Here is a 23653-nt window from a genome sequence, read left to right as displayed (position 1 = left end):
CTAGTTGCTCCGCGGCATGTGGGATCCTCCCAAACCAGGGCTCGAACCCGTGTCCCCTGCATCGGCAGGCAGATTCTCAACCACTGCACCACCAGGGAAGCCCTGGACCCAGATTCTTGACAGAGAGATATTTTTCCTTCACAGTCCCGGTGAACAGAGACAGAACCCCCTGGGCTGCAACCTGCACGTTGGCTTGGCCGTCAGTCATCTTTCCAAGGATCATTGGAATCCGCATAGAAACCACCTTTGCACACAGGGAATCTACTCCCCTGGCTCCTTCACAAGTCTCAGTGCAGTGGACTCCCCTTCCGTCCTTCCACCCTGCAGCCCTCAGCCCTTTGAGCGTCAGCTGGCTGGTAGAAGTGACCCCGGGCTGCTCTAGCCTCCCAGGCACCCTTACCGTCTTGGGCTCGCCGATCATCCTTTTCCTCTTCCTCCAGAGTCCCTCGGGCTTGTTCTGCCTTCACCTTATGAAATGAGGTTTTTTCTGCTTTTCTCAATTTTATTTAACTTTGTTATTGTTTTTTTTTAATTTATTTATTTAATTTATTTATTTTTGGCTATGTTGAGTCTTCGTTGCTGCCCGCAGGCTTTCTCTCTAGCTGCGGCGAGTGGGGGCTACTCTTCGTTGTGGTGCACGGGCTTCTCATTGCGGTGGCTTCTCTTGTTGCAGAGCATGGGCTCCAGGCGTGCGGGCTTCAGTAGTTGTGGCACATGCGCTCAGTAGTTGTGGCTTGCAGGCTTTAGAGCGCAGGCTCAGTAGTTGTGGTGCACCGGCTTAGTTGCTTCACGGCATGTGGGATCTTCCCGAACCAGGGCTGGAACCCATTGGCAGGTGGATTCTTAACCACTGCGCCACCAGGGAAGCCCTGTTATTGTTTTCTAACTTTTCTCATGTTGGTTTCAAGGGCAGAGACTGTCTCATCTCTGTATTTCCTATGGTGACTAGCACAGTGCTATAGTAGGTACTCAACAGACAATAATTGTTTTTACCCGGATAGGGCTTTATGGTTAACCAAGGCTCTTTTGTATAGTTTTTTTTTTTTTTCTTTCAAATCTGCACCATAGTCCTCTGAAGTAGACAGAGCAGGTAGTATTCTTTTTAGCACAATTAAGAAACTAAGGCCTACACTTCAGCCATAGGTCCATTGATTATTTAATTCTACAGAGAAGATATTTACTGAGTGTAACTCTGTCCCATGGGCTAGGAAAATAGAGCTGAAAGACATCATCCCTTTCCTCAAGGATGAGGCAGACGTTTGAACAAATAATTGTTGAAGTTTCAGGACAGAGGAACAATTAACGTGTTTATTGGGGGAAGATCAGCGAAAAATTGAGAGAAAGAGATGCTTGCACTGGTCCTTAAAGGGTTGACTTCACAACACAGAAAGGGTGGGCAGGAGGGCATCCCAGGTAGAGGAAATACCATGTACACAGCCTATGGGGATGAAAAGACCAGCACCTTGGGAGATACTGCAGCATCAGCAAGGCTGGCAGGAGGTGTATAGCAACGGGGTGGTGATAGACGGGAAGATGGCGGTAACTCCCACTGGTAAGACCCCAAGACCCCCAGGGCTTGCAGGAGACTGGAAGCTTCCTCCCTTTGTGCAGTCTCCCAGTTTCTAGCCCTTCCTCCCAGAGGCACTCACAGCATGTACATAAACCACCTTTCAGCTTTGGATGGGCTCCCCTTTGCTCTGCTTCCTTGCACCCCCAGCTTGTCTGCATAGAGATTTGCAATCTCCTTTTGATGCTAAAAGAAAACATCTTATCACATGAGAGACCTGCGACCTGACTGCTTGGAAGAATAAAGTTTACCAGGTGAAATGACCTCTGTGTCATTTGCTCTTTGTGGCGTGAGGTGACTGGGAAGGAATAAAGTCCGTCTGTGACCAAACACCTGTGTTCCTCTCTCGCTGGCAGGGTCACCAGAGGGGAGTGTTAAATTGCTCCTCAAATGAGTCAGCCCTGCTGTTCCCGAGGAGACGGGCTGGCGCAGCTTGAGCTCTGTGGGCAAGTCTGACCAGGCCCATCTCACTCGTGCCTGTGTTTGCCTTGCAGCTGTGTAAATGAGTATGGAAGATTATGATTTCCTGTTTAAAATTGTTTTAATCGGCAATGCTGGTGTGGGGAAGACGTGCCTAGTCCGACGGTTCACTCAGGTAAGAAGTCTGAAGTCTGGGGTCGGGTTTTTCCATCTGGCCTTCGGGGTTAGGGGATCCTGACAGGATGGGTGAGTGGTACCTATGCCAGCCAAGATGCCAATGCTTAACGAGCCCTTTGCAAGTGTACCAGCTCCGTAGCCTAGTCTGGAGGGTTCTTTTTCGACATTTAAAATTTTTCATCTTATTTGAAGTCTCAGCAACGGTGAACATGACCACTATTTTCTCTGTGAAATATCCTTTGCTCTCTCTTTTCTTTTGACTTTTTAAAAAATTGAAGTATAGTTGATGTACAGTATTATATTATAGGTGTACAACATAGTGATTCACCATTTTTAAAGGTTAGACTCCATTTATAGTTATTATAAGATGTTGGCTGGATTCCCAGTGTTGTATAATATATCCTCACAGCTTATTTATTTTATACGTAAGAGTTCGTATAGACTAGAGTTTCTGAACCATTTCCAGGGAGCACGGCTCAGTGGGTCTCCACCAGCCCTCCCACGCCTCTCATGGCTTCTTTTAGTAAAAGGGGTGAGTGGTTTTGCTTTCAGTCCGCAGAATCAAAAATAGCTTATCAGATTAAAAAAGAAAAAGATTACTCGTTAATAATAATCCAAAGGTGGAAACAAATGAACCTGGATGTCAAGTTAAACCTAAATGTTAACTTGTAAAAAACTCAAATTCAAATTAAACCCCTCAAGCTCCCTGCTGATGCCCTCTCAGTTCCTCCCAGAAAACGGATCAAATCGTTTTGGTTTAGAACCAAATACGCTGATTTTTCTAATCTATTCCACGGGAATGAAATGAGAACAGTGAAGGACTATTTGAACTAAATTAAATGTTCCCTCTGGGTTGAGTCCTTATCGTTTGTTCTAAGTACAAGTTCCCTTTGGGGCTGCCCTTTTGAGAATTATTGCCAGAGATTATATACCTGATTTCACACAGAAATGGGTGGGAAATCATTCTGAGGTTGACCTTCTTCTGTGTTTTCCTGGAAAATTATGAATGGCATCCTTTTCAGGATTTATCATGCATGCATCTTGCATTTTCATAAAGTGCTAACGGGGAAGGTTGAGAATAGCTCTTCTGTCTAAGGCACAGGGCAACCTGGTGCCCAGGAGAGAACACTGGCTCGAGAGTGGAGACACGGGCCCTCATCGCAGCTCTTGCCCCGTGAGCCTGGGGAAATTCCGCCCCCTTGCCGAGCCTTCCTGCCTCCCTGTGATCTCCAAGGCCCCTTCTAGCTCTGACAGTCTGTGGTTCTCTGGAAAACTGGAGAGACAGATTGGTTAACACAAATAGCTTGAGGGCAGAGAGTCACCTTTGGAAATGTCAAGGTTTTTCCCATGATAATGAAGGGCAGAATAGGACTTTTTACTAAGCCATGGCCTGGTGAAATCAAAAGTAACAAGCTGACAGGCATCTGGGCTCAGTCAACCGCCATGGCGTAATATTGGAAACTCCAACTGGTTTTACTTCCCCCTACCATTAGTAACCTTTCTGCTTTTGGCAGGAGGACAAGACTGCAGAGACGTAAAGTTTTCAGTCCCTTTGTCAGAAGTTCCCTTGACCTTGTCTAATGACTGAAAGTTCCCTTAGAGACTTTTCAGCCCGCTCTTCTCATTTTATAGGTAAAAAACTCAGGTCTTAGAGGGATGAAATGACTTATTAGCATCTCATATCATGTTAGTGGCAAGGCTAGGATTAGAATCCAGATCTTCCGGTTCACAGCGTGATATTTTTTATCTTTTGCATGTTCTAACTTCTGAGACCATAGGAGTCTGGCTTTTGTTTTTAAAAGCATAATTCTTGTCATTAGGGGTAAAAATACTTTGATTTTTAAACAGTAATTTTTACCAATAAGCACACCACCCCTTATTTTTCTTTTCTGTTTACTTTTTACCCCTCCCAGTCCCTCAACTCCACCCAAAGTTCATATTTCATAGACAGGATTATGTTTAGTTTTGTTATTTAGTAGACAGTTAAAATGAATTGGATTCAGTTGTTTTTGAGTCATGAGGAATTGGGGAACAAAGTGATGAGGGAGACACTGGGAAGGATTTGTTTTATTTTTTGGCATTTGTTATACTGCAAAACAGCTGGAGCTGTAAACTTGAAGCTTGGCAGCCTTGTGTTTGAGCCAAATCAAAATAGAAGAAAATTGATTCAATATTTGTAAGCAAAGTTATGAATGTTTATATTTACATCTTTTGCAGACGTGCAGTGGAACAGTTTCTGTTGGTCTGATGCTCAGTCTTTTAAGTTCATACTTTAATTAAAGAACCCTCTTGTTAGGGAATGGACTTAATTAAAGATGCCCCAGTCTTAGCTCCCAGAGCTAATACAGTCCATTTAACTTTAATTTCTGGAAATTCTGGAGTATGAATGTGAAGAGGGAAGAGAAACTAGGTGAAGGGTTCTTTCTTGATAGAATTCCTTCCCACTTCAACTCCCTCCCTAAGCTTACGGGAAATATTATGTGACAGTAAATTACATTATACGTGTAATTTTACTAAAATCATACCTTTCTAGTTCAGCTTCCAGTTTGATGTAAAGCTTTGTTTTGAAATACTTACATCAGACCAGAGAGAAGGACTGGTTTGCCTAAGGTCACTCAGAGGTCCTTAGGCTGCTGCCTCCTGGTTTGGTGCTATTTCTACTATACTGTCTCCCTGGATGACTGCTTTTCTTCAGTTATCTTCCCAGGGTCATTGGCCCTGATCTCACATAGTCATATCTGTATGGTACAGAAATAGTTATCACTCTCAGGGCAGACGGAAATTCAAAGGATCACTGTCTCATTCATGTTTCTTGTGTTGAGTTCTTGTTTGTTTTTTCATCTTGGTTGTTCACCCCCATGGCTGTCCATGCCCTAGACTAATAGCCAGTTTTAATCTTCCTTGATCTTACCTTTTAGAGCACCTGTCCATTTTGCCCCCACCCAGACCATCCTGATCTCATCCCTGCAGCTCCGTGTCTTATCCTTGTGTCTGATTTTTCTGTTTCATTCTTTGAAGTCAGGTCCCCCATCCTTTCCCAGTTCTCTTCTTTTACCCTCTCTGTCTGCTTCCTCCTTTCTTTGTCCCCCTTTCCCCTTCCTTCTTCTTTCAGCATTCTCTCTCCCCCATTCACCCTCCTTTCTCCTCCCCTCAAAACATACACACAAAGTTAAATTAAACAGGGTTCCCATGACACTAACCAGAGTTCTCTCTTCTACCAGTTAACTCAGCCAAAGGAAGGAGCTGGTGATGGGTAGTAATGGGGTGGGGTGGGGGGAGAATCTCATTTAATTGAAAGATTTGCTTATTGTTATTTTCTATCATTTGTGCTTTAGGGTCTTTTCCCCCCAGGACAAGGAGCCACAATTGGAGTTGATTTTATGATTAAGACAGTGGAGATTAATGGTGAAAAAGTAAAGGTAAGATACTAAGTGTATTTTATAATTAAGACAGTGGAGATTAATGGTGAAAAAGTAAAGGTAAGATACTAAGTGTATTTTATAATTAAGACAGTGGAGATTAATGGTGAAAAAGTAAAGGTAAGATACTAAGTGTTCAATAAGGGTTTCATTGTGTTGTGTGAGAGGAAATAGTATTTTCATAACACTTATTAAATCACCTAATGGAAACCCACACTGAAAATAACATACTCAGCCATGGCAGCTTATTTCCAAACAGAGTTCCTCTCTTCCGTTTATAGGGGCAGGAAGGGGTTATGCGTGATGTGTTTACAAATGGGAAGACAGAGAGAGAAGAGCTAAGGCAAGTTTGTCCTGTCTCTTGTCATGTCAGACTTCCCTGGTGGTCCAGTGGTTAAGACTCCGTGGTTCCACTGCAGGGGGCATGGGTTCGATCCCTGGTCAGGGGACTAAGATCCTGCATGCTGTGTGGCATGGCCAAAAAAAAAAAAAACAAGGAAGAAATTTCTTTTGGGGATCTCTTGAGTTGGGCCATTATGCAGAGCTATTTCTTCTTCTTTTTTTTTTTAAATTGGAGTATAGTTGCTTTACAATGTTGTGTTAGTTTCTGCTGTACAATAAAGTGAATCAGCTATGTGTATACATATATCCTTTCCTTCTTGGACCTCCCTTCCCCCACCCCCATCCCACCCATCTAGGTCATCACAGAGCACGGACCTGAGCTCCCTGTTTCTTCTTAATAGCAGCTTCATGAAAGAGCCTCCCGATTCCTACATTCATTATGGGTCATTCTGTTGTATGAATCATGTATTAGAATTATTCTGTCTGCCACCCTACCCCTGTCCCTAGTAAGGGAGAAATACTAAATGAGGGGTCCAGGAAGGGTCCATGATCTGCCCCGTCCCCTTTGTGGCCTCTGGATGGTTTGGTACCTGTATGAGCTATGGTGTCTGAGTTCAGTAACAGGAGAAGGGAGGTAGTATTTTTCTAGTGCTTAATATGCATCAGTCCCCCTGCTACCTGTTTTTACATTTAACTCAATCTTTATTGTAAACTCTGTGAGGTAAGTGGTAAATTGTCTTCATTTTATAGTTTTCAGAGAGGTTGAGTGACTTATTTATCCACGGCTACACAGTTTAGCAAGGGAGGTAGGCAGGATCTGAACCGGTTTTGTGTGGGCCAGTGCACCCCACTGCCTCCCTGGCAGGGGTCTCTACTGCTCTGAGAGCAGGGGAGAATGAAGGCATAGTAAGCCCATTATCTCGGAGCAAGGAAAGCGGCAGGTGATGGAAAGAAGTGTGCAGTAATTACTTGGGGGACTTCCCTGGCGGTCCAGTGGTTAAGTCTCTATGCTTCCACAGCAGGGGGCATGGGTTCGATCCCTGGTCAGGGAACTAAGATCTCACACGCCACGTGGTGTGGCCAAAAAAGAAGAAAAAAAAGACTAAATTACTTGGAAGGAGGGTAGAGATACTGATCTTTGGCACTGTGCCCCTCAGAGTTAGTGAAATTCCACGGTCAGATCTTTCAGAGCTGAGTCCCATGGAAAGAAGGGGTGACCCTGGCATCAGCAGCACAGTGAGAACCATGACATCAGAGTTCCAGCCAGATCCCAACCTCAGCATCCCAAGTTTGAGTCCGTGTCACTTGCATCCTTCTCCCATAGGTACCTGCACTCCCACCTTCAGATGCCTCAGGAGGAGCAGAGAAGCTCCGGGGTGCTCTTACAGCATGTCACAGACATACAGAGCTATGTTTAGGATGAGGCTCCTGAGTGGGGGACAGTATCTTTCCTAGTGCCTCTTCCAGCCCTCACTCTTCAAAGGGTTTTTTTTTTTTTTTTACTGCAAAGACATCTACACCAAATACAATAGTGATGGAGAGCTGGGGGCTCTGGAAAATAAAAGCAGGGTGTGGAATCCACATAAATGCCAACTGGAAAGGTCAGAAAAACTGTGCATTGGGGTGGTGAGAAGGAGCTGGGTGGGGAGAGAAGGGAGCCAGGCGTGTGCACTCAAGAGGCGGCGGCAGGAAGAGCCACTTGTAGTTCTCTCCTGTTCCAGCAGAGGCAGGTGGTGCCATCCCAAGGAGCTGGGTTAAGATAACTTCTGTTTTAGGCATTGTATTTCCAGATGTTTGGGTTTCCCATTTATATACATATATAGGTATGAGTTCATTCCTTTGACCAGAAAGGTTCATGCCTGCCATATGCCAGGCCCTGGGAATAGATAGCAGTGAATAAGAAATGGTCCCCATTGTTAAAGAACAGGCTGATTTTTCCTTCCTGAATCCCCAGATTTAGGTATTACATTTATGCCACTTTCCGTGAACCATAACCTCATTTTGAAGTACTTATTATACTCAGCTAAAATCCATCTTTTTATAGCATCTAACTCTACCACGAGACCACAGGCTCCCCAAGAACAAGGTTTATATCTTACTCCTCTTTGTATCACAGCACTGCCCGTTCCCATCATCACTTTAGGCCTCTGGACCTTCGTCTATGAGAAGTGAGAGTTGGTTCATCTCCGAAATCCAGTCCTAATTAATTTGCCTGGGATTTTTTCTAGCCGTGTATGTAGAGTCAAGATAGAAGATGACCCTCTTCAACCACATTAGTCCAAGGGTCTCATTAACACTTGGACACGTGAGGAGAGCAGCCCAGGCTTCACTAAGGAAGCGGTTGTTGTCTTATTATTGTTGGTGTTCTTTAACATTTACTGAATACCTCTTCTTGGTGAGAGTTAAGTGTCTTTTTGCTAGTCGTTTGCAGGCTTTCTCAGGGCCCCATAGAGACAATGGAAAGAGAATCCACCCGTGGTTTGTACAGGATCACCCACCTGGCAAGTGGCAGGGCAGGACCAGAACCCCAGTTTCTCTCCTGACTGCTCATCATCCACCCTCAGCCTCTCCTACAAGTCCCATTCTTTCTAGGATGACTCCCAACATCACAGGCAGCTAAGCAAAGGTGTTAGAAAGATTCTCATAGCTATTAAGTCTTAGTGCCCAATCAGTAGAGGCAAAGTTGAGGAGGAGGCCCTTCTCTTAAAGTGGTCTGTATTATGAAGGTGACCTTGGGTAGAAAATATAATTAAAACTTATATAGAATTTTCTCCTAACCACTTATTTTTTTAGCCTATCATAAATTAATGAGTAATAAGCAAAACCCTAAGCTCAGTCTATGACATTTTAACCTTAGGAGATTAATTATAATAGAAAATTTGCTGGATTTTTCTCTCATCAGGTATATACTGCATAGATAGGAAAGTCTTGAAAGTATGCATATGTATTTCCTCTCTCAGCCATCTGTCCATCCTTTCATTTATCCAGCCATCCTGTGTTAGGGTGGATGCTTTGTGCCAGGCACTGTGTTAGGTAAAGCATCTTTGTAACTAGTAACTTACTGTCATCTTGCTGAAACGTCTCATCTGTGAAATCTTCTTTAATACTCTGCTAATCATTTAAGCAGAATGAATCCATCCTTCCTTTGTGATTCCACCATCCTTTGTTCATTCAGTTAGCCATCATTCCAGTGTGTCCACCACATACCACGGCCTGTTTTAGGAAGGCAGTAGGGGTATAAGGTTAAATAAAAGGCAGCCCTTACCCTTAGAGAACCTAGTCTAACAAGGGGACATAGTAGTAAACCAATGATTGCAGTATGTTCTTGTAGCAGTGAGGCAATAGAGGTGTAAGTGGTGGTACAAAGAAGAGAGTAGACAACGGTGCAGCCCCATACTGGAGGTGAGAGTGGTTAGGAAGCCCAGGGCAGTGGTATTGAGAACATATTCATGGACATAAGACTAACACCAGGAGATACTCTCCTGCTGGCCCCTCTTTAATAAAACATCTCGTATCTTACCATGGTTAGTCAACTATGTATTCATCCTCCCTGTACTCGGAGCTTTTTGAGATCAGGGATTGTGTTTTATTTATCTTTGCATCCTATCTGTGCTTAGCACAGTGTTCTGCATCTGTTAATGATCTATAAATGCTGAAAAAGAGCAAATGAATTGCAGAGAGAATCGTGAAACCAAGTTGAATAATAAAGGCAGTGGAATATGGATCTCCTCAGGAATTAACCATAAGGCTAGAAACAGGCAGCCTCTTTGGGAAAACAGCCTACATCTCAGCCAAGACATACAATCACTATTCTAGAAAATATCTCGGTGGTTTTCATTCTCAGAGCTGTTCTCAAGATGTGCCAGTCATGAGAACATACTGATTTCTAATGATTGGCAGTACTAAATCCAATCACAAGTGTTTCTCGAGGCTCCATGCGGCATTGAAATAATAGTCTCTTGTTCTAAGACACAGCCTGGCAGAGGGGAACCATGTCCCTAGGTTTGAGGCAGAGAAGAGAAGTAGCTTTTGTCCTGGCAAAAGCTGTAACATCTGTATGGTTGCCTTCAGCATACACAGGCTTTCATGTACATCATCAAAGGGCAGCTGTGACTCCAAATCAAAGGAGAGCCTGTGTGCCACTGATTGGTGGCAGGGACCACCGGTCACTCATCAGTCTCCTCAGCTAAAACTGGTCTGAGCAGAGGGTGATACCAACTGCCTCATCCTCTTTGGATGCAGATGTACATTTAAATCAGTCTCTGGCAGCAAAGCAGCACAGTGTATGGACTGAGTCCTCTCCTGGGAGTCAGAAGGCCTGAAGTCTGCGTCCCAGCCTTGCGAGCAACCTGTTAATGAAAGAGAGGCATAAACTTGCCTACCTCACTGGGTTGTTGTAAGGATGAAATGAGACCGTGAATAAATATTTGAACATTTACTCTTTGCCAGACACTGGATTTGGTATAGGGGATAAGGGAGAGTGCCAAAATGGACCCCAGCTTCCCCCTCATGAAGCTTTCAGTCTAGTGAGGAAGACGGTTCTGAAACAAGTTATTACAAGTAACTAAGTGATTCAAGTGTGTCAGGTGCTGTGAGGGAGAATTGCAGGGTAGGTTGCAGGAGAGATTATTTGGGGGTGGGGATGGGGAATCTGGCCTAATCTGAAGGTTCCAGAAGGTCTCCCCTGAGGAAATGATGTTCTGTTAATGGGGGTGAAGGCATTTTGTGACATGTGAAATTGATGCAGTTAGAAGGGAAGATTGCTGTTGGTGTGATTTTTCAAGGTCTCGGATTTGTTCTGCACTCAGCAGTCGCTCTGGGGAAGAGTTCTCTTTCAGAGGTCTGCTCTGTGCAGGGAAATTCAGGTTGAAGTGAGAAGTGTTTTGCCTTCTTTGTTATTAGAACCATCAGGTAAATGACTTCAGCAGGTTTGCATATTATTAACCTCTTTTTATAAAGAAGCCACCGAAGCCCAAAGAGATTAAATGACTTGCCCAAGGTCACAGAGCTTACAAGTGGTGGAGAGAAATTAATTTCCTTGCCTGCCATGGCATTGTTCCTGTTTTCATTAACAAAGATAATACCTTAATATATTCATTTGAATGGATTTTTTTCCCCCTCTCCAGTTGCTGACTGAAATGCCAACAGTCACAGTGACAGCTTGCCCTGGATCCCGACTTTTGTAATTGGGCATGCATTATGATTAAGAGCAGGGACTCTGGGACCACACTGCCTGGTTGAATCAGCTCTAGGACATACTGGCTGTGAGACATTGAGCAAGTTAATTAATCTCTCTGTGCCTCAGTTTCCTCATGTAAGAAATGGATATAGGAATAGTACTTACCTCATAGAGTTGTTGTGAGGGTTAAGTGAGTTATTCTATGTAAGTGTTTAGAATAGAGCTTGGCAAGTAAGTGCTCAATAGTTTGGTTGTCTTTTTTAAGATTTTTTTATAAAGAATAGAAGGGATTGCTTATGACCAAAAGGAGAACGTTTGAAATATATGAATTATATGAATGCAAAGCTTTAATAAGACATAGGGATATACTTTCTGATTTAGAAAATAAACAAAATGGAAAATTAAAGATATGAGCAATGAAGAGTCTACAGATAAAAAAAGCAATGCTTATGGGAAATAGGCTTATAATAAAAATTAAGTAGATTATAAATACCCTAATTTTACCTTTTAAATGAAGTTATACAAAAATAATCTAAATGCCTTTAAAAAAAAAAGAATAAAGGGGAAACTCAAAATAATTTAACAAAGAAAAAAACAAAAATGAAAGTGAATCCCTATCTTTAACCAGGCTCACCCAACAAATCTTTAAAAAAATTGTAGGTGCCTTTTTCTTAGGGCAAAAAATAACCATGAAATTATTTGGGTGAAGGTGCTTCTGTTTCTAAACTAAAGCAAGGCAGTGCTGTCTTTCTTTTTTGCTTCATCAACCTGATCCTTCTCTTATGCCTTTACAGCTCCAGATCTGGGACACAGCAGGTCAGGAGAGATTTCGGTCCATCACCCAGAGTTATTACCGAAGCGCCAATGCCTTGATCCTCACCTATGACATAACCTGTGAGGAATCCTTCCGTTGCCTTCCTGAGTGGCTGCGGGAGATAGAACAATATGCTAGCAACAAGGTCATCACTGTGCTAGTGGGTAAGTAAGGACTAATGAGGAGGGACATTGATTTGTGAGCATCAGAGAATTTAGAATCACATAAGGCCACATGCCTTGGTACCTTCCGAGAGTATAGTCTACAGCTGTATAATTCATGTGGTCAACATTCAGTTCTTCTGAATGAAATTGAAGAGAAAATGAAATAGATCCTATCCCATGGTGATGGTTTAGAAAAGTAAAGTAGAAAATGTTGCTGATTGATTTTCCTATCAGTGCAGGCTCTAGGGAAGAAGGTGGATTGCCATGAAAGTTATGTGGGCTGCTAAACATTACAAAAAAAATCTAGGCCGTGGAAACTGCTGGTCTAGAAGTAAAATATATCTACGTTGATAAGGAATTCATTATTGAAGCAATTATTTTTTGCCTAAAAAATGGACTTTGGTTAATTTTTTCCCTTCTTACATTTATACTGATTTGAAAAATTCTAATTTTCAGAAAGAATAAGGGAAATTCTGCAGTTTGTTTCCTCTTGTAGGAGGGTAGAACCTCTATTTAGTATGGGGGGAAAGCAGAAAATAACCCATGTTTTTTTTTGTGGTGACAAATGCACCCATTAAAAATGAAATTGCAGCGAAACAGATTAGATTGTGAAAAATCCTCTACTGGTGATGGAAAAATGTTAATAATATTTGGTTGTTAAAATGTTTTCTTCCCGAGAATTCCCTGTCAGTCCAGTGGTTGGGACTCCGAGCTTCTACTGCAGGGGGCACAGTTTTGATCCCTGGTCAGGGAACTAAGATCCTGCATGCTGTGCTGTGTGGCCAAAAAAAACAAAGTTTTCTTCCTAAGAAGGAACATTGTTGTATATTCTAGAAAGACCTGAATTTTGGAAATCCAATAGAGAACCTCAGAAACATTAAGTTAAAAACCATGGTTAACAGTAAGTTAAACACTTTATAGAAAGCGTTATAGCTAGTGTATATGTGCCAGGAATCATATTAGGAATATTATGTATCATGATCCCAAATTTACAGATGAGGAAAGCAAGGCTCAGACAGGTGAAGTTCTTTCCCCAAGGTCACTCAGCATGTAAGACTGACTTCAAAGCCTGTGTTTATCCAGCTGTAACGTGCTGCCTTGTAACAGATTGCTGGACTTTTCCTTCAGGCTGCTGGGTTAAGTATCTGCCTCTCTATGAGCTAATGCTCCATGCTCGGTCCTGAAAACCCTCCTACACACTGAAGAACCTTTGCTGTGAAGAGCTTGAAAGACCTCCACTTTGGACATAAAGTTCTTGAGAACATGAGTCAAAGCATTACTACTTGGGATTCTATATAAAGGAAGTTAAATGAATATATGAGGGGACATGATCAGTCAGCTCAGTATGAAAGAGGCACTACCTTTTTTTTTTTTTTTTTTTCCGCGGTACACGGGCTTCTCACTGCTGTGGCCTGTCCTGTTGCGGAGCACAGGCTCCAGACGCGCAGGCTCAGCGGCCATGGCTCACGGGCCCAGCCGCTCCACGGCATGTGGGATCTTCCCGGACCGGGGCACGAATCCGTGTCCGCTGCATCGGCAGGCGGACTCTCAAGCACTGCGCCACCAGGGACGCCCGGCACTACCTTTTTATTTATTTTTTATTTAAAAAAAAGTTTATTTATTTATTTATGGCTGCATCGGATCTTAGCATGCAGGATCTTTCGTTTCGATGCGTGGGCTTCTCTCTAGTTGTGTGTGGGCTCCAGAGCACGTGGGCTCTGTAGTTATGGTACATGGGCTCAGTAGTTGCAACACAAGGGCTTAGTTGCCCCGTGGCATGTGGGATCTTAGTTCCCCAACCAGGGATTGAACCTGCTTCCCCTGCATTGGAAGGCAGATTCTTAACCACCGGACCACCAGGAAAGTCCCAGCACTGGCCTTTTTTTTTTTTTTTTTTTAACATATTTATTGGAGTACAATTGGTTTACAATGGTGTGTTAGTTTCTGCTTTATAACAAAGTGAATCAGCTATACATATACATATATCCCCATATCTCCTCACTCTTGTGTCTCCCTCCCGCCCTCCCTATCCCACCCCTCTAGGTGGTCACAAAGAGGGGTGATCTCCCTGTGCTATGCGGCTCCAGCACTGGCTTTAAAAAATTTTTTTATTATGGAAAATTTTAAATATAAGCAAAATAGAGAAAACAGTATAATGAACACCCATATACTCATTTCTCAGATTTGACAATTAACAACTCATAGCCCATCTTATTTTATCTTTTCCCCATCTCTTCTATCTGCCTTCCCCTTCAGATTATTTTGAAGCAAATCCCAGATGTCATACTAATTCAATTTATATTATTTCAGTGTGTATCTCTATAAAAGATATAAAATTTTTAAAAAAAGAGAACCTAACCACAATGCCATTTTCACACCTAAAAAATATTAATGAGTCCTTGATTGACTCATCCATCAGAAATTTATTCAAATCAAGATCCAAATAAGGTCTGTATGTTGTAATTAATTTTTATGTCTTTTGATTCTCCTTTTAGCTATAGCTTATCCCTCCATTTTTGCTCCCTGGGAATTTATTTGTTAAAGCATTTGTTTGTCCAATGCTTTGTTAAAGCATTTGAAAACTTGGAGTTTTCAAGTCTGAATTTTGTTATTTCACCCTGGTGGTATCATTTGATATGTTCCTCTATCACCTAAATTTGTGGCAGATTTGTAGGTAAATCTAGAGCCTGGTCAGATTTAGGTTTTGTTTTTCATTTTAACAGATATACTTTACAGTTGGTATTCCAAGGTACTGTTCTCATAGGACAGTCAAGAAAAATGCTTGATTCATTCTTTTCCATTTATTACTTTCCAAAGTAATGAGTTGGTTCCCTAGTCTTCCAAAGGCAACTGTTGAAGTTTGTTTATATTTTGAATATTGCTATAGATTTAAATATATTTGATGTATTCTAGCCCCTTGCAATTATTATTATTGATGCTTCAGTTGTTCCAACTTTTGACAGTGGGAGCTTCTTCAAGTGGGCTCCTGAGTCCTTTTGACATGACCCAGGAATCTTTGATAATTTTCTTTATATCTGGGATGACAAGTGCTCGAGGCACATCCAGTGCATTTCCTGCCCCAGACCTGGAATTAGGCATTTCTTCAGGAAGCACTGTTTCTTTTCAATGGGAAGTTGTATTTAGAGGCTACAACCAAGGTGATAGGAATCATCTTTACTAGGTGATGGCTTTTAGGCTTTTCAGTGGACAGAGCTGGTGTGTGTGTGCATATGTGGTGAATTCTGTGGCATCCACAGGGGGTTGTCTCATTAGGCTCTGTGAAACGTTTTGACTGACAAGACTACCATAGACCACATGGTATCACAGTCACTTAGAAGGATACAGGACAGGAAACACAGCTTAGTAGTAAGCCAGCATCAAGCATTCCTCTTCAGTGGAAGCAGCCTTCATAGCAGTCCACAGAGCTGTCCAGGACCTCCCGGGACAGTTCAGATGTGAAGGGAAAAGGCTCACTTCAGGCAAGTGCAGGATCTGCCCTGGCTAGAAGCCTCAATGCCCCATAGGAGCCCATCTCTCTTGTAACAACCCGACAGGCCTAACTTTCAGGGTCTCTTCAGATGAAGAATCATCACACTCAGGGAAGCCTAAAGTTAAGGCTTTCCATTAGGTATTTATAATTCATACATAGAATTCCCAGGCCAGATGGAATTTATCAATCAAGGGTCACTTTTACCATGAGCAATGTTGGGAAGTAACACAGTTGGCATATCACCTTTGTCAGATTTCCAAAACAGAAGTTGAAAATTTTTTAAAGATAAAATAACACCATGAATTATTCACACTGATACTTCCATTTGTAATTCAGGACTACAGAAATTTTACTTAACCTCATTAATATTATATCTGTATTTCCTTTCTCCCATGCTAAAAATCCCTGTCCTAATGCCACTGGCATAATTACTCGTTTGCTTTATCCCTTAAAACATGTATAGTAGCCCCAGATAAATGATGCCAACACTACCACCGACAAGACAATTACTGGACAGTTCAAGATTTTTTCCTTCAATTCTTTTTGTCCTTAGGGTATGTGCCACTGGGGATACATGGTTAAATTACTGGTTAAATTATCTTCAACTCACCTGAAATAGCTCCTCTTTGTGTGGTTATGCCACTTCATGACAAACAGGTTCATTTGTTTAATTTTGCTTTCAACTTTAGGAATTGCTTTTTAAATTTAATTTCATATTAATTGTGTAATCGTGTAAAACATTGCTAAGATTCTGAAGTCAAATCTATAAAGTGAAGTATATTTAGAAAGGGCTGGTTTTCATCCCTCAAGCTTGTTCCTTTCATAGGTAACCATTATCTTTAAAATTAAAATTTTGTTTTAGTCTCCCATTAAAAAAATAAGAATAAAGTGTATTTTTTCATCCATTTTTCTTAGAGAATTGTATATTATATACACTTCTTTCAACTTTGCTTTATTTGCTTAACAATATATCCTAATGTCTCATTCCATGGCAGCCTACAGATATTCCTCATTGCTTTTTATGGTGCTAAGTAGCTCCAAATAACTATGGATGTGACATAGTTTATTCAGCCAGTGCCCAACTGATGGGCTTTTGGGTTGTTTCCAGTTCTTTGCCATTACAAATGGCACTGGTATTTTAAAATAAACAATCCAGGAATCACAGTCACATTTGTTTTGCTTTACTTGCCCATCTCTCTGGTTTGACTTCAGATACGGAGTTGAATTTTGATGTTTCCAAACTTGCAAAAAAGTCAAATGATGATTCCTTCTTTGATTTTACCACGATTTTAGGCAACAAGATTGATCTGGCTGAAAGGAGAGAGGTCTCCCAGCAGAGAGCTGAAGAATTCTCAGAAGCTCAGGACATGTATTATCTGGAGACCTCAGCCAAGGAATCCGATAACGTGGAGAAACTCTTCCTTGACTTGGCGTACCGCCTCATCAGTGAAGCCAGGCAGAACACACTTGTGAACAATGTATCCTCACCCTTACCTGGAGAAGGGAAGAGTATCAGCTATTTGACTTGTTGTAATTTCAACTAAAGGCTGAGGCAAGGAGAAGCAAGAGGAATCAGCAGTTGCCCTGATGGGCCACCAATTGCTGGGGAGATCTGGCGATGACTATGGGTCCCGCTCTAGGACCTTCTGACTCCTGTGGGCTCCTGAGCTTACAAAGCATGGCAGGCCAAGGGCCTCGTCCACAGGCCAGCATTAGCAGAACATATAATGGTTTCACTCTTTTGCAGTCTGGAGTCGGATCAAGGAGAAAATTGCACTAGGCGCTCCATGATCTGCAGAGCATGTTGCTTTTGTTTTTTTTTAAAAAGCAAGTAAAACGCATTCCTGAACACAGTCCAGGGGGAGACGTACTGTAGGGATCCCTCCTGCACGTCAGTGGGTGCATGTGGGGGCTGCTCTTTAGGGCTTCTGGGGGCCCTGGTTTTCTTGTCTACCAGGTAAACCAAAACTGGGAACGCCAAGTCCTGTCTCTGGTGCGTGTTGATAGCTCCATGGAGATTTTGAAAAGTGTTATTTCTCTTTTCCATGGGCACTTTCAAGAACTTTGGGATGTAAAAATGAAATGAAACCTTTACCCGTGACAACAGTAGCAATCATTGTTTTATTAATGTATACAAGCTCCATGACTCCTTTTGGTGCTAATGATTCCACTCTTTCACAGACCAAACATTTTAGTACATTGATGTCCTTAAATACATTTCATAGAAATAAAAACAAAACAAAACAAAAAAAAAGGAAAAAGGGAAGTCCATTAATCAGCTGTCTTTCTCAAAGTCTCATTATCACCTTTTCTAGGGTAGATTTGTTGGGAAAGAGAATACTTTTCCTTTCCTATTCCCCTCTAAATCTCTACCACTTTCTTCTTCAATTCTCCCAACTTTCCTGCCCTTTAAGTAAATGAAAAAGTTTGAAAAATGGAAAAAAAAAAAAAAGAGAGAGAATGGTAGATACCCTAATATAAAAGATTAGCTCTAAAACATTATGAGTAGTGTGAGAAAACAGACCCGATCTGACCAAAATACTGTGGATTAATGGACTGCCGTGCAGAGTTCCAAGCAGAGCACAGTCCTTGATAGCAGGTCACATCTTTTACTTCCTGGTACTATCCATCTTGGACAGACCAAGGCTTAGGATTTTGTAGAAGTTTTTAGTACGGTAAGTGAGAATAGCAACAGATGAAAAGTCTCACAATTTTTGTATCTGCAATGATAACCTTAGAAAACTTCTGCTTCTAGAAGCAGATTGAGTAGTCATTTGTCATCTCCTTGTAGTAATATTACTCTCTGACTCATGACCATTCATTCTTTCCTGTTTCTTTTTCTTTTCTTCTCTTTCTTTCCTGGTCTTCCCTTTTTACCTCCTCTCCTCCTTATCCCCCTCCTTCCCTCCCTTCCTTATATACATGTGTTACTGCAAATCTCCAATTCAAATGGAGGTATATATGCCTTTACTTAGCCAATTTAAAAACAGAACTCAAAATGGAAGCCATGCTGCTGAATATGTGTTACTGTTTCTTCAGTGCCATACTTTGATACCTTCCAATTTGTTCACTGATATAAATGCAAATTGGGAAAATAATTAAACGTATTTGCTGTTGATGCTGTCAGATGTTTCTGTAGCTTGCTGCTTAGTATAATTGAGGGATGAGTAATGGGATAAGGATATGATACATAATTCCACTGTTGCTGTAGATGGTGGCAGTCTTGGTCCTGATATATTGATGTGTGAAAGCTACTGAGTTTTAAAGCAATGAGTCATGTGGAGACGCAATATTGGTGAAGCCTTTCTAGCATTTCTTTAGTAGGTTTCAGAGCGACGTATCTGCACATGGGGACTGTACGTATTGTTTAAGGGACTGATACTTACGGTTGGCCTCACCATGCTTGTCCTGATCTTATGGGTAAGAGAAAGAGATCCCAGAAGTTTGAAATGCTTTTATTTTAGAACCTATCTCTATAGGAAAGAAAAATCATTTTAATAAACACCAAACAAAATAATTTATCATGGTTGCCTTTCCCTCCCCATTTTCCCCACCAAGCCAGCAAGTAAAGGTGTTCAGAAAAGTTCATCAAAGTGGGCAGAAGAACTCTTTTTAAATGTTGAGGAAATGTCCCTAAGTTTAGGTTTACTGTCTGTCATTTAGGGCAAAAATCCAAAGTCCCCAGCATATCATGACTCAACTTTGTCTCACAGCAGCAAGTGTGTTGAAAATAAAGTTGCTTTATGAACTCAGAGAATAGAACATTGTTAGATTGGACAAATTTAGTTGTAAAATAGGTTGTAGGGCCACTCTTGCATTCTGAGATTATTTCCTAGGGCTCAGTCTCCTTCATCTACTCTTGGCCAAACTCAGAAGGGTATTAGAAAGCTCTGCTCTTGGTCCCTTTCTTCCCTGTTACCCTTCCCAGCCTTTCTGTACTTACAGTCACCCATCTATGGCACATCAGCAGGGACACATGAGAATGTAGGGCTTTGTTTCTTTTTTTCTCTTAGTTGTATGAATTCTAGATTAGGCCTTATGGACACCTGTTCACTGATGTATCTCAAGTTTGAGAACAAGCCCTGACAATATTGTAGGTGCTCAATAAATATTAGTTGAATAAACGACTTAGTGCCAAGAGGAGCTTTTTCAGTTAAACAGAAATTTATCAAACAGAACTTGAGAAAGGACACTAATTAAATGTGGCCATCTTAACACAGGACAGGACCTAAACTTACTGGTTTGCCTACTAGTCCTTATTGTCTTGGCAATATTTGCTAAGATGAACCTTCTTAAATAAAAATGAATTCTCATTTAATGGTGGATGAAAAAGAGGGTTGCTTTCTCATAATTCAGTATGGCTTGATCTGACTCATAAGACTACCAGAGTCCATGTCTGCCTCCATTTTGGTGTGATCTTTTTCTTTTTTTAAATAATGTTACTAAATATATGGCGAACTTTTCTTCAATTTACAACACATTGTATTCATGTCATATAGTCAGATTTGGGGAATCTGTGAAATCATGTAGTTTGCTTATATTAATGATATTATGGCTTTGTCTAGACTGTATCCTCAAAGGATTTTATGCTTTGTCCTTTACCTATGCAAGGCTTTTTAGTCCTTTATGTGCTTGTGTTAGATCTATTGAATTATATTAACATTTAAATTTGATTATATGGGGCCAGTTATCCTTTCTGTGGATTACTTAGAGTAGGCCATTAGTTTTTCCTGGCCATTTTTTCCTTCTGTTTTTTTTTAGTCATTTCATGTTAGCACCTCTACCTGAGTAAAGAGGAAAGAAAATAACTAAAAATGAAAGTGAAATGGATTGATTTGACAATGTGTCAATTTCTGAGTTAGAGTTTGGTAAGAAAGGTAAAAACCACTGGCCAAAATAAGACACTTGGATTAGGGCTATTTCCTGTAAACAATTTAGACTTGCTGGAGAGGGGAGGCAGAATTTAACCAAAGGCTGGATTCTTCTTTCTTCTTCTGTTTATGAATTTATGCCTTTGGAGGACACTGGTGATGTCCAGTGTTAGATCATGATTTGCCTCATTTGCCCTTTAAGCTATCCCATAATTCTTCCAGATCCAGCATCAAGTTTCAGTTAATGAATCTTTCTGAAAAAATACCAGTTGCAAGTGATTTTGAATTGGTCCTCTGACTAAAATGGAAACTTCTTTTTTTTATAATAAACTAAACTACGTGAATGAGATCATATTATAATAAGGAAAAAACTATTTAATTTTTTGCCCCATGTATCAAACCAATAGCTTTAAAGATAGACATTTTCTATTTCTTAATCCTGCAGAACTCTGTATTTCATAATCATAAGTACTTTAGGGACTACTGCCCTATTAGCCTGTAGAAGAGCTCTTCTAGGGTTTACCCTTTTTTTCTAGAGTTTTTTTTTTTAACTTCAACTGGTTACTTATTCTCCTCAACCATGGCCCTGACAGATGTGTTTCAGTGCAACTATAATTCTCTTGAGACTTAACTTGAAAATGAAAAGCAGTGAAAAAACATGTGTTATCTCATCCTTCTAACAAAATGTACTCCATGTAAGCAGTGTGTGGCTGAACACTAATTTGGGGATAAGAGAGGGATGTGTTTTTTTGTTTTTCTTCTTTTTGGATTTCATATCTGTGACATGAGCCTACTTGTGTTTGGAGGGAAAACTGGCTTCCCTTACATTCTCACACTGGGGAGAAAGCATACTGAATTAAGAAATTATCATTCCTTCCAACAGCTCATTAATAATGTTAGAGCAAGGGAGATGATACTTCATCTCCTTTCCTAAACCCATGGGAACATTGCAATCATTTTGGGGAGCCATAGTTTAAAAACAAATTGAGGCATAACAAAGATGGTGAAGGAGTTTAAAATGTAAGACATCTGAAGAATATTTGAAGGATTTAGGGAAATATAGCTTGGGAAAGAGAGAGGAACACAGTACATTAGAGCAAGACTCTGTTGTTCAAAGGGGTGGAACAAGGCCCACTGAATAGAGGTCATAGGGCCACAGATTTGAACTTCGCGTCAGGGAGAACTTTCTCAAAAAGTTGGTTCACCATGGAAGGGGCTGCCTCTGTCAAGCAAAGGCTAGATAAGAACTTGGCAAAGATGATGTGGAGAAGATCCCAGCATTTGTTGGCGTGGCCCAGATGACCTATTAAAATTCTATGTTGTAGTACTTCGCTTCTCGTAACACGTTCAGTTAAATATCTGTTGACCCACAGCTTTTTTTTTTTTTTTTTTTTAAGGCTTTGCGCTTCTGCCCAAAGTGCATCCTACTCTCCAGGAAGGAGGGTGGTTACATGTCATTAGGTTGAGACTGGCTTGCTGTTATGCCCTAGGCTGGGATTGCTTTCCAAGTCCATTCATTGATGTCCTGTTGAAATCACAAACTGATTCTTGAGTTAAAGATTAAAAAGGTATTGTTTTAGTAGAAGTTGAAATCTACATGAAATCACGGAAATTATGTATTTGTCACTTGCCAAACATAGGCCAAGCTCAGTGTTAGTGAGTAGTTGGTATTTCTTCAGGATTTCAGGATAGGCCTCTTTAGCAGAGCGGAATCTTCAGTTAAAATCCCATAAATTACCAACGTAAAGTTTTGCAGCTTCTGTCACAGATGGGCTGATGGTCACTGGCAAAAAGCAGGCCCCCAAATCTATTTTGGAAAAGTCTCAAATGACATTTGGTTAGTCGGTTTGATTCTCTTGAAAAAGCATGATCTGAAAATAATTTTAAAAGAATGGAGGCCAAATTGCTCTATGTAGAAAGTAACAAAATATAGGTCTTTGATTTGAAAATCAGAGATAACTATAAGCAACGTTTGCTAATAAAGCCCATTACTCAAGTGATTCCTCGAGCTGCAAGGTAACTTGCATCCTTGGAAGGCTGGTAGATGGCTCTTCATTGGTCTTTCTAAAAAAGTCATTGGTCTTGCATCAGTATGGTAAGAAACACTTCAGTTTGGGTAAGAATTTCTTTGACTCCTTTGGATAAGAAGTCAGAGCACAAAAGCTACCCTCTTCTTTAACTGACTTTGTGACATGCAAGAGTCAAAATTTTACTTTCCCACTGAGTTAAAGCAGAATTTTCAGAGGTATTGTGTTCTAGTTCCCTTGGCGGGTTGTGACTTTGACATTCCAGGGAGTGATGTAGGGAGGTATTTAGAAGGGGGGAACACTAGGCTAGGTGTGAGGGGTCCTAATATTCCCATGAATCAGCTATAACATTATGCAAAGCACAATCTCTTGCAGTTTCCTCCTCCACAAGATAGACTAATAGTAATAATACCTGTCAGAATTATTGTAAAAATTAGATAAATTGAAAATGCTTGGTAAACAGTAAACACTCAAATATTAGTTTTCTCCTTGATTAAGAGCAGACTTTGGATGGTCTGATACAACTATAGATCCTTAGAACAAAACAAGGAATCCTCCTGACTTAAAAAAAAAAAAAACTCCATTTCTGAAAGGGCCTTAAAAGAAAATCACTCATTTGGTCCATTCTTCTGCCTTAGGGCATAACTGTTACCCAAGAGACTCCACTTCTTTACCTACTTCAAGAAAGGTATTCTCTCTCTCTACCCAGTGGGCAATTCCAGGGTCGTAAACTCATTATCAGGAAACTTAACCTTATTACCGAGATACCTCACAGTGCAATTTGAACCTCTCTCTTCTTGATCCCATTCTCCATTAGAAGATAAATGCGTTGATCCTGTTTTTTTAAAGGGCCATGTTTGCCATTTATTATAGCCCTTCTGCCTCAATTTTTTTTTAATTGACAGAAAAAAGCTCATTAAGGTGATAATTATTATTCCCTTGGGGAATGTCAGGATAGGTATTTATAAATTCTTAGCTTCTTATTGATATCAGATTTAGATCACAATCTTACTGTTGATTAACTCTTCAGTTATCCATGTATTTTCTTCTTTAGTTAACATATAATTGATAACCAAGTATGCTTCTGAAGAATTATTCTGGTTATGTGGCTCTTGTTTTCTCCTCTTGGTAGAAATGGAGTCATGAATCCCAGTTTTGTCAACTGCTTTTAGGATGTAATTTC

The 23653-nt window shown here is 40.9% G+C and overlaps 1 protein-coding gene across 2 annotated transcripts in view; it reads left to right on the top strand.

Annotated features, from left to right (window-relative positions):
- The window catches only part of RAB30 (RAB30, member RAS oncogene family), a 79010-nt gene extending 60320 nt beyond the window's left edge, over positions 1-18690 (top strand). Inside the window, exons 2-5 of one of the 2 annotated variants that reach the window (XM_024763563.1) lie at positions 2062-2162; positions 5500-5583; positions 11899-12082; positions 16866-18690. In XM_024763563.1, coding sequence (XP_024619331.1) covers positions 2070-2162; positions 5500-5583; positions 11899-12082; positions 16866-17116 — 612 coding nt within the window. In that variant the 5' untranslated portion in view covers positions 2062-2069 and the 3' untranslated portion in view covers positions 17117-18690. Of the gene's footprint in view, positions 1-1835; positions 2163-5499; positions 5584-11898; positions 12083-16865 lie in introns of those variants that run through there. The other variant, XM_024763564.1, reaches the window with a different exon arrangement.
- The last annotated feature ends 4963 nt before the right edge of the window (positions 18691-23653 follow it).

This window comes from Neophocaena asiaeorientalis, unplaced genomic scaffold (assembly GCF_003031525.2).
Source record: "Neophocaena asiaeorientalis asiaeorientalis breed wild unplaced genomic scaffold, Neophocaena_asiaeorientalis_V1.1 scaffold23, whole genome shotgun sequence".
In the NCBI taxonomy this organism is placed as follows: Eukaryota; Metazoa; Chordata; class Mammalia; order Artiodactyla; family Phocoenidae; genus Neophocaena; species Neophocaena asiaeorientalis.
The sequence above is the reverse complement of the archived record's forward strand: the minus strand, read 5'-3'. Positions and strand labels throughout refer to the sequence as shown.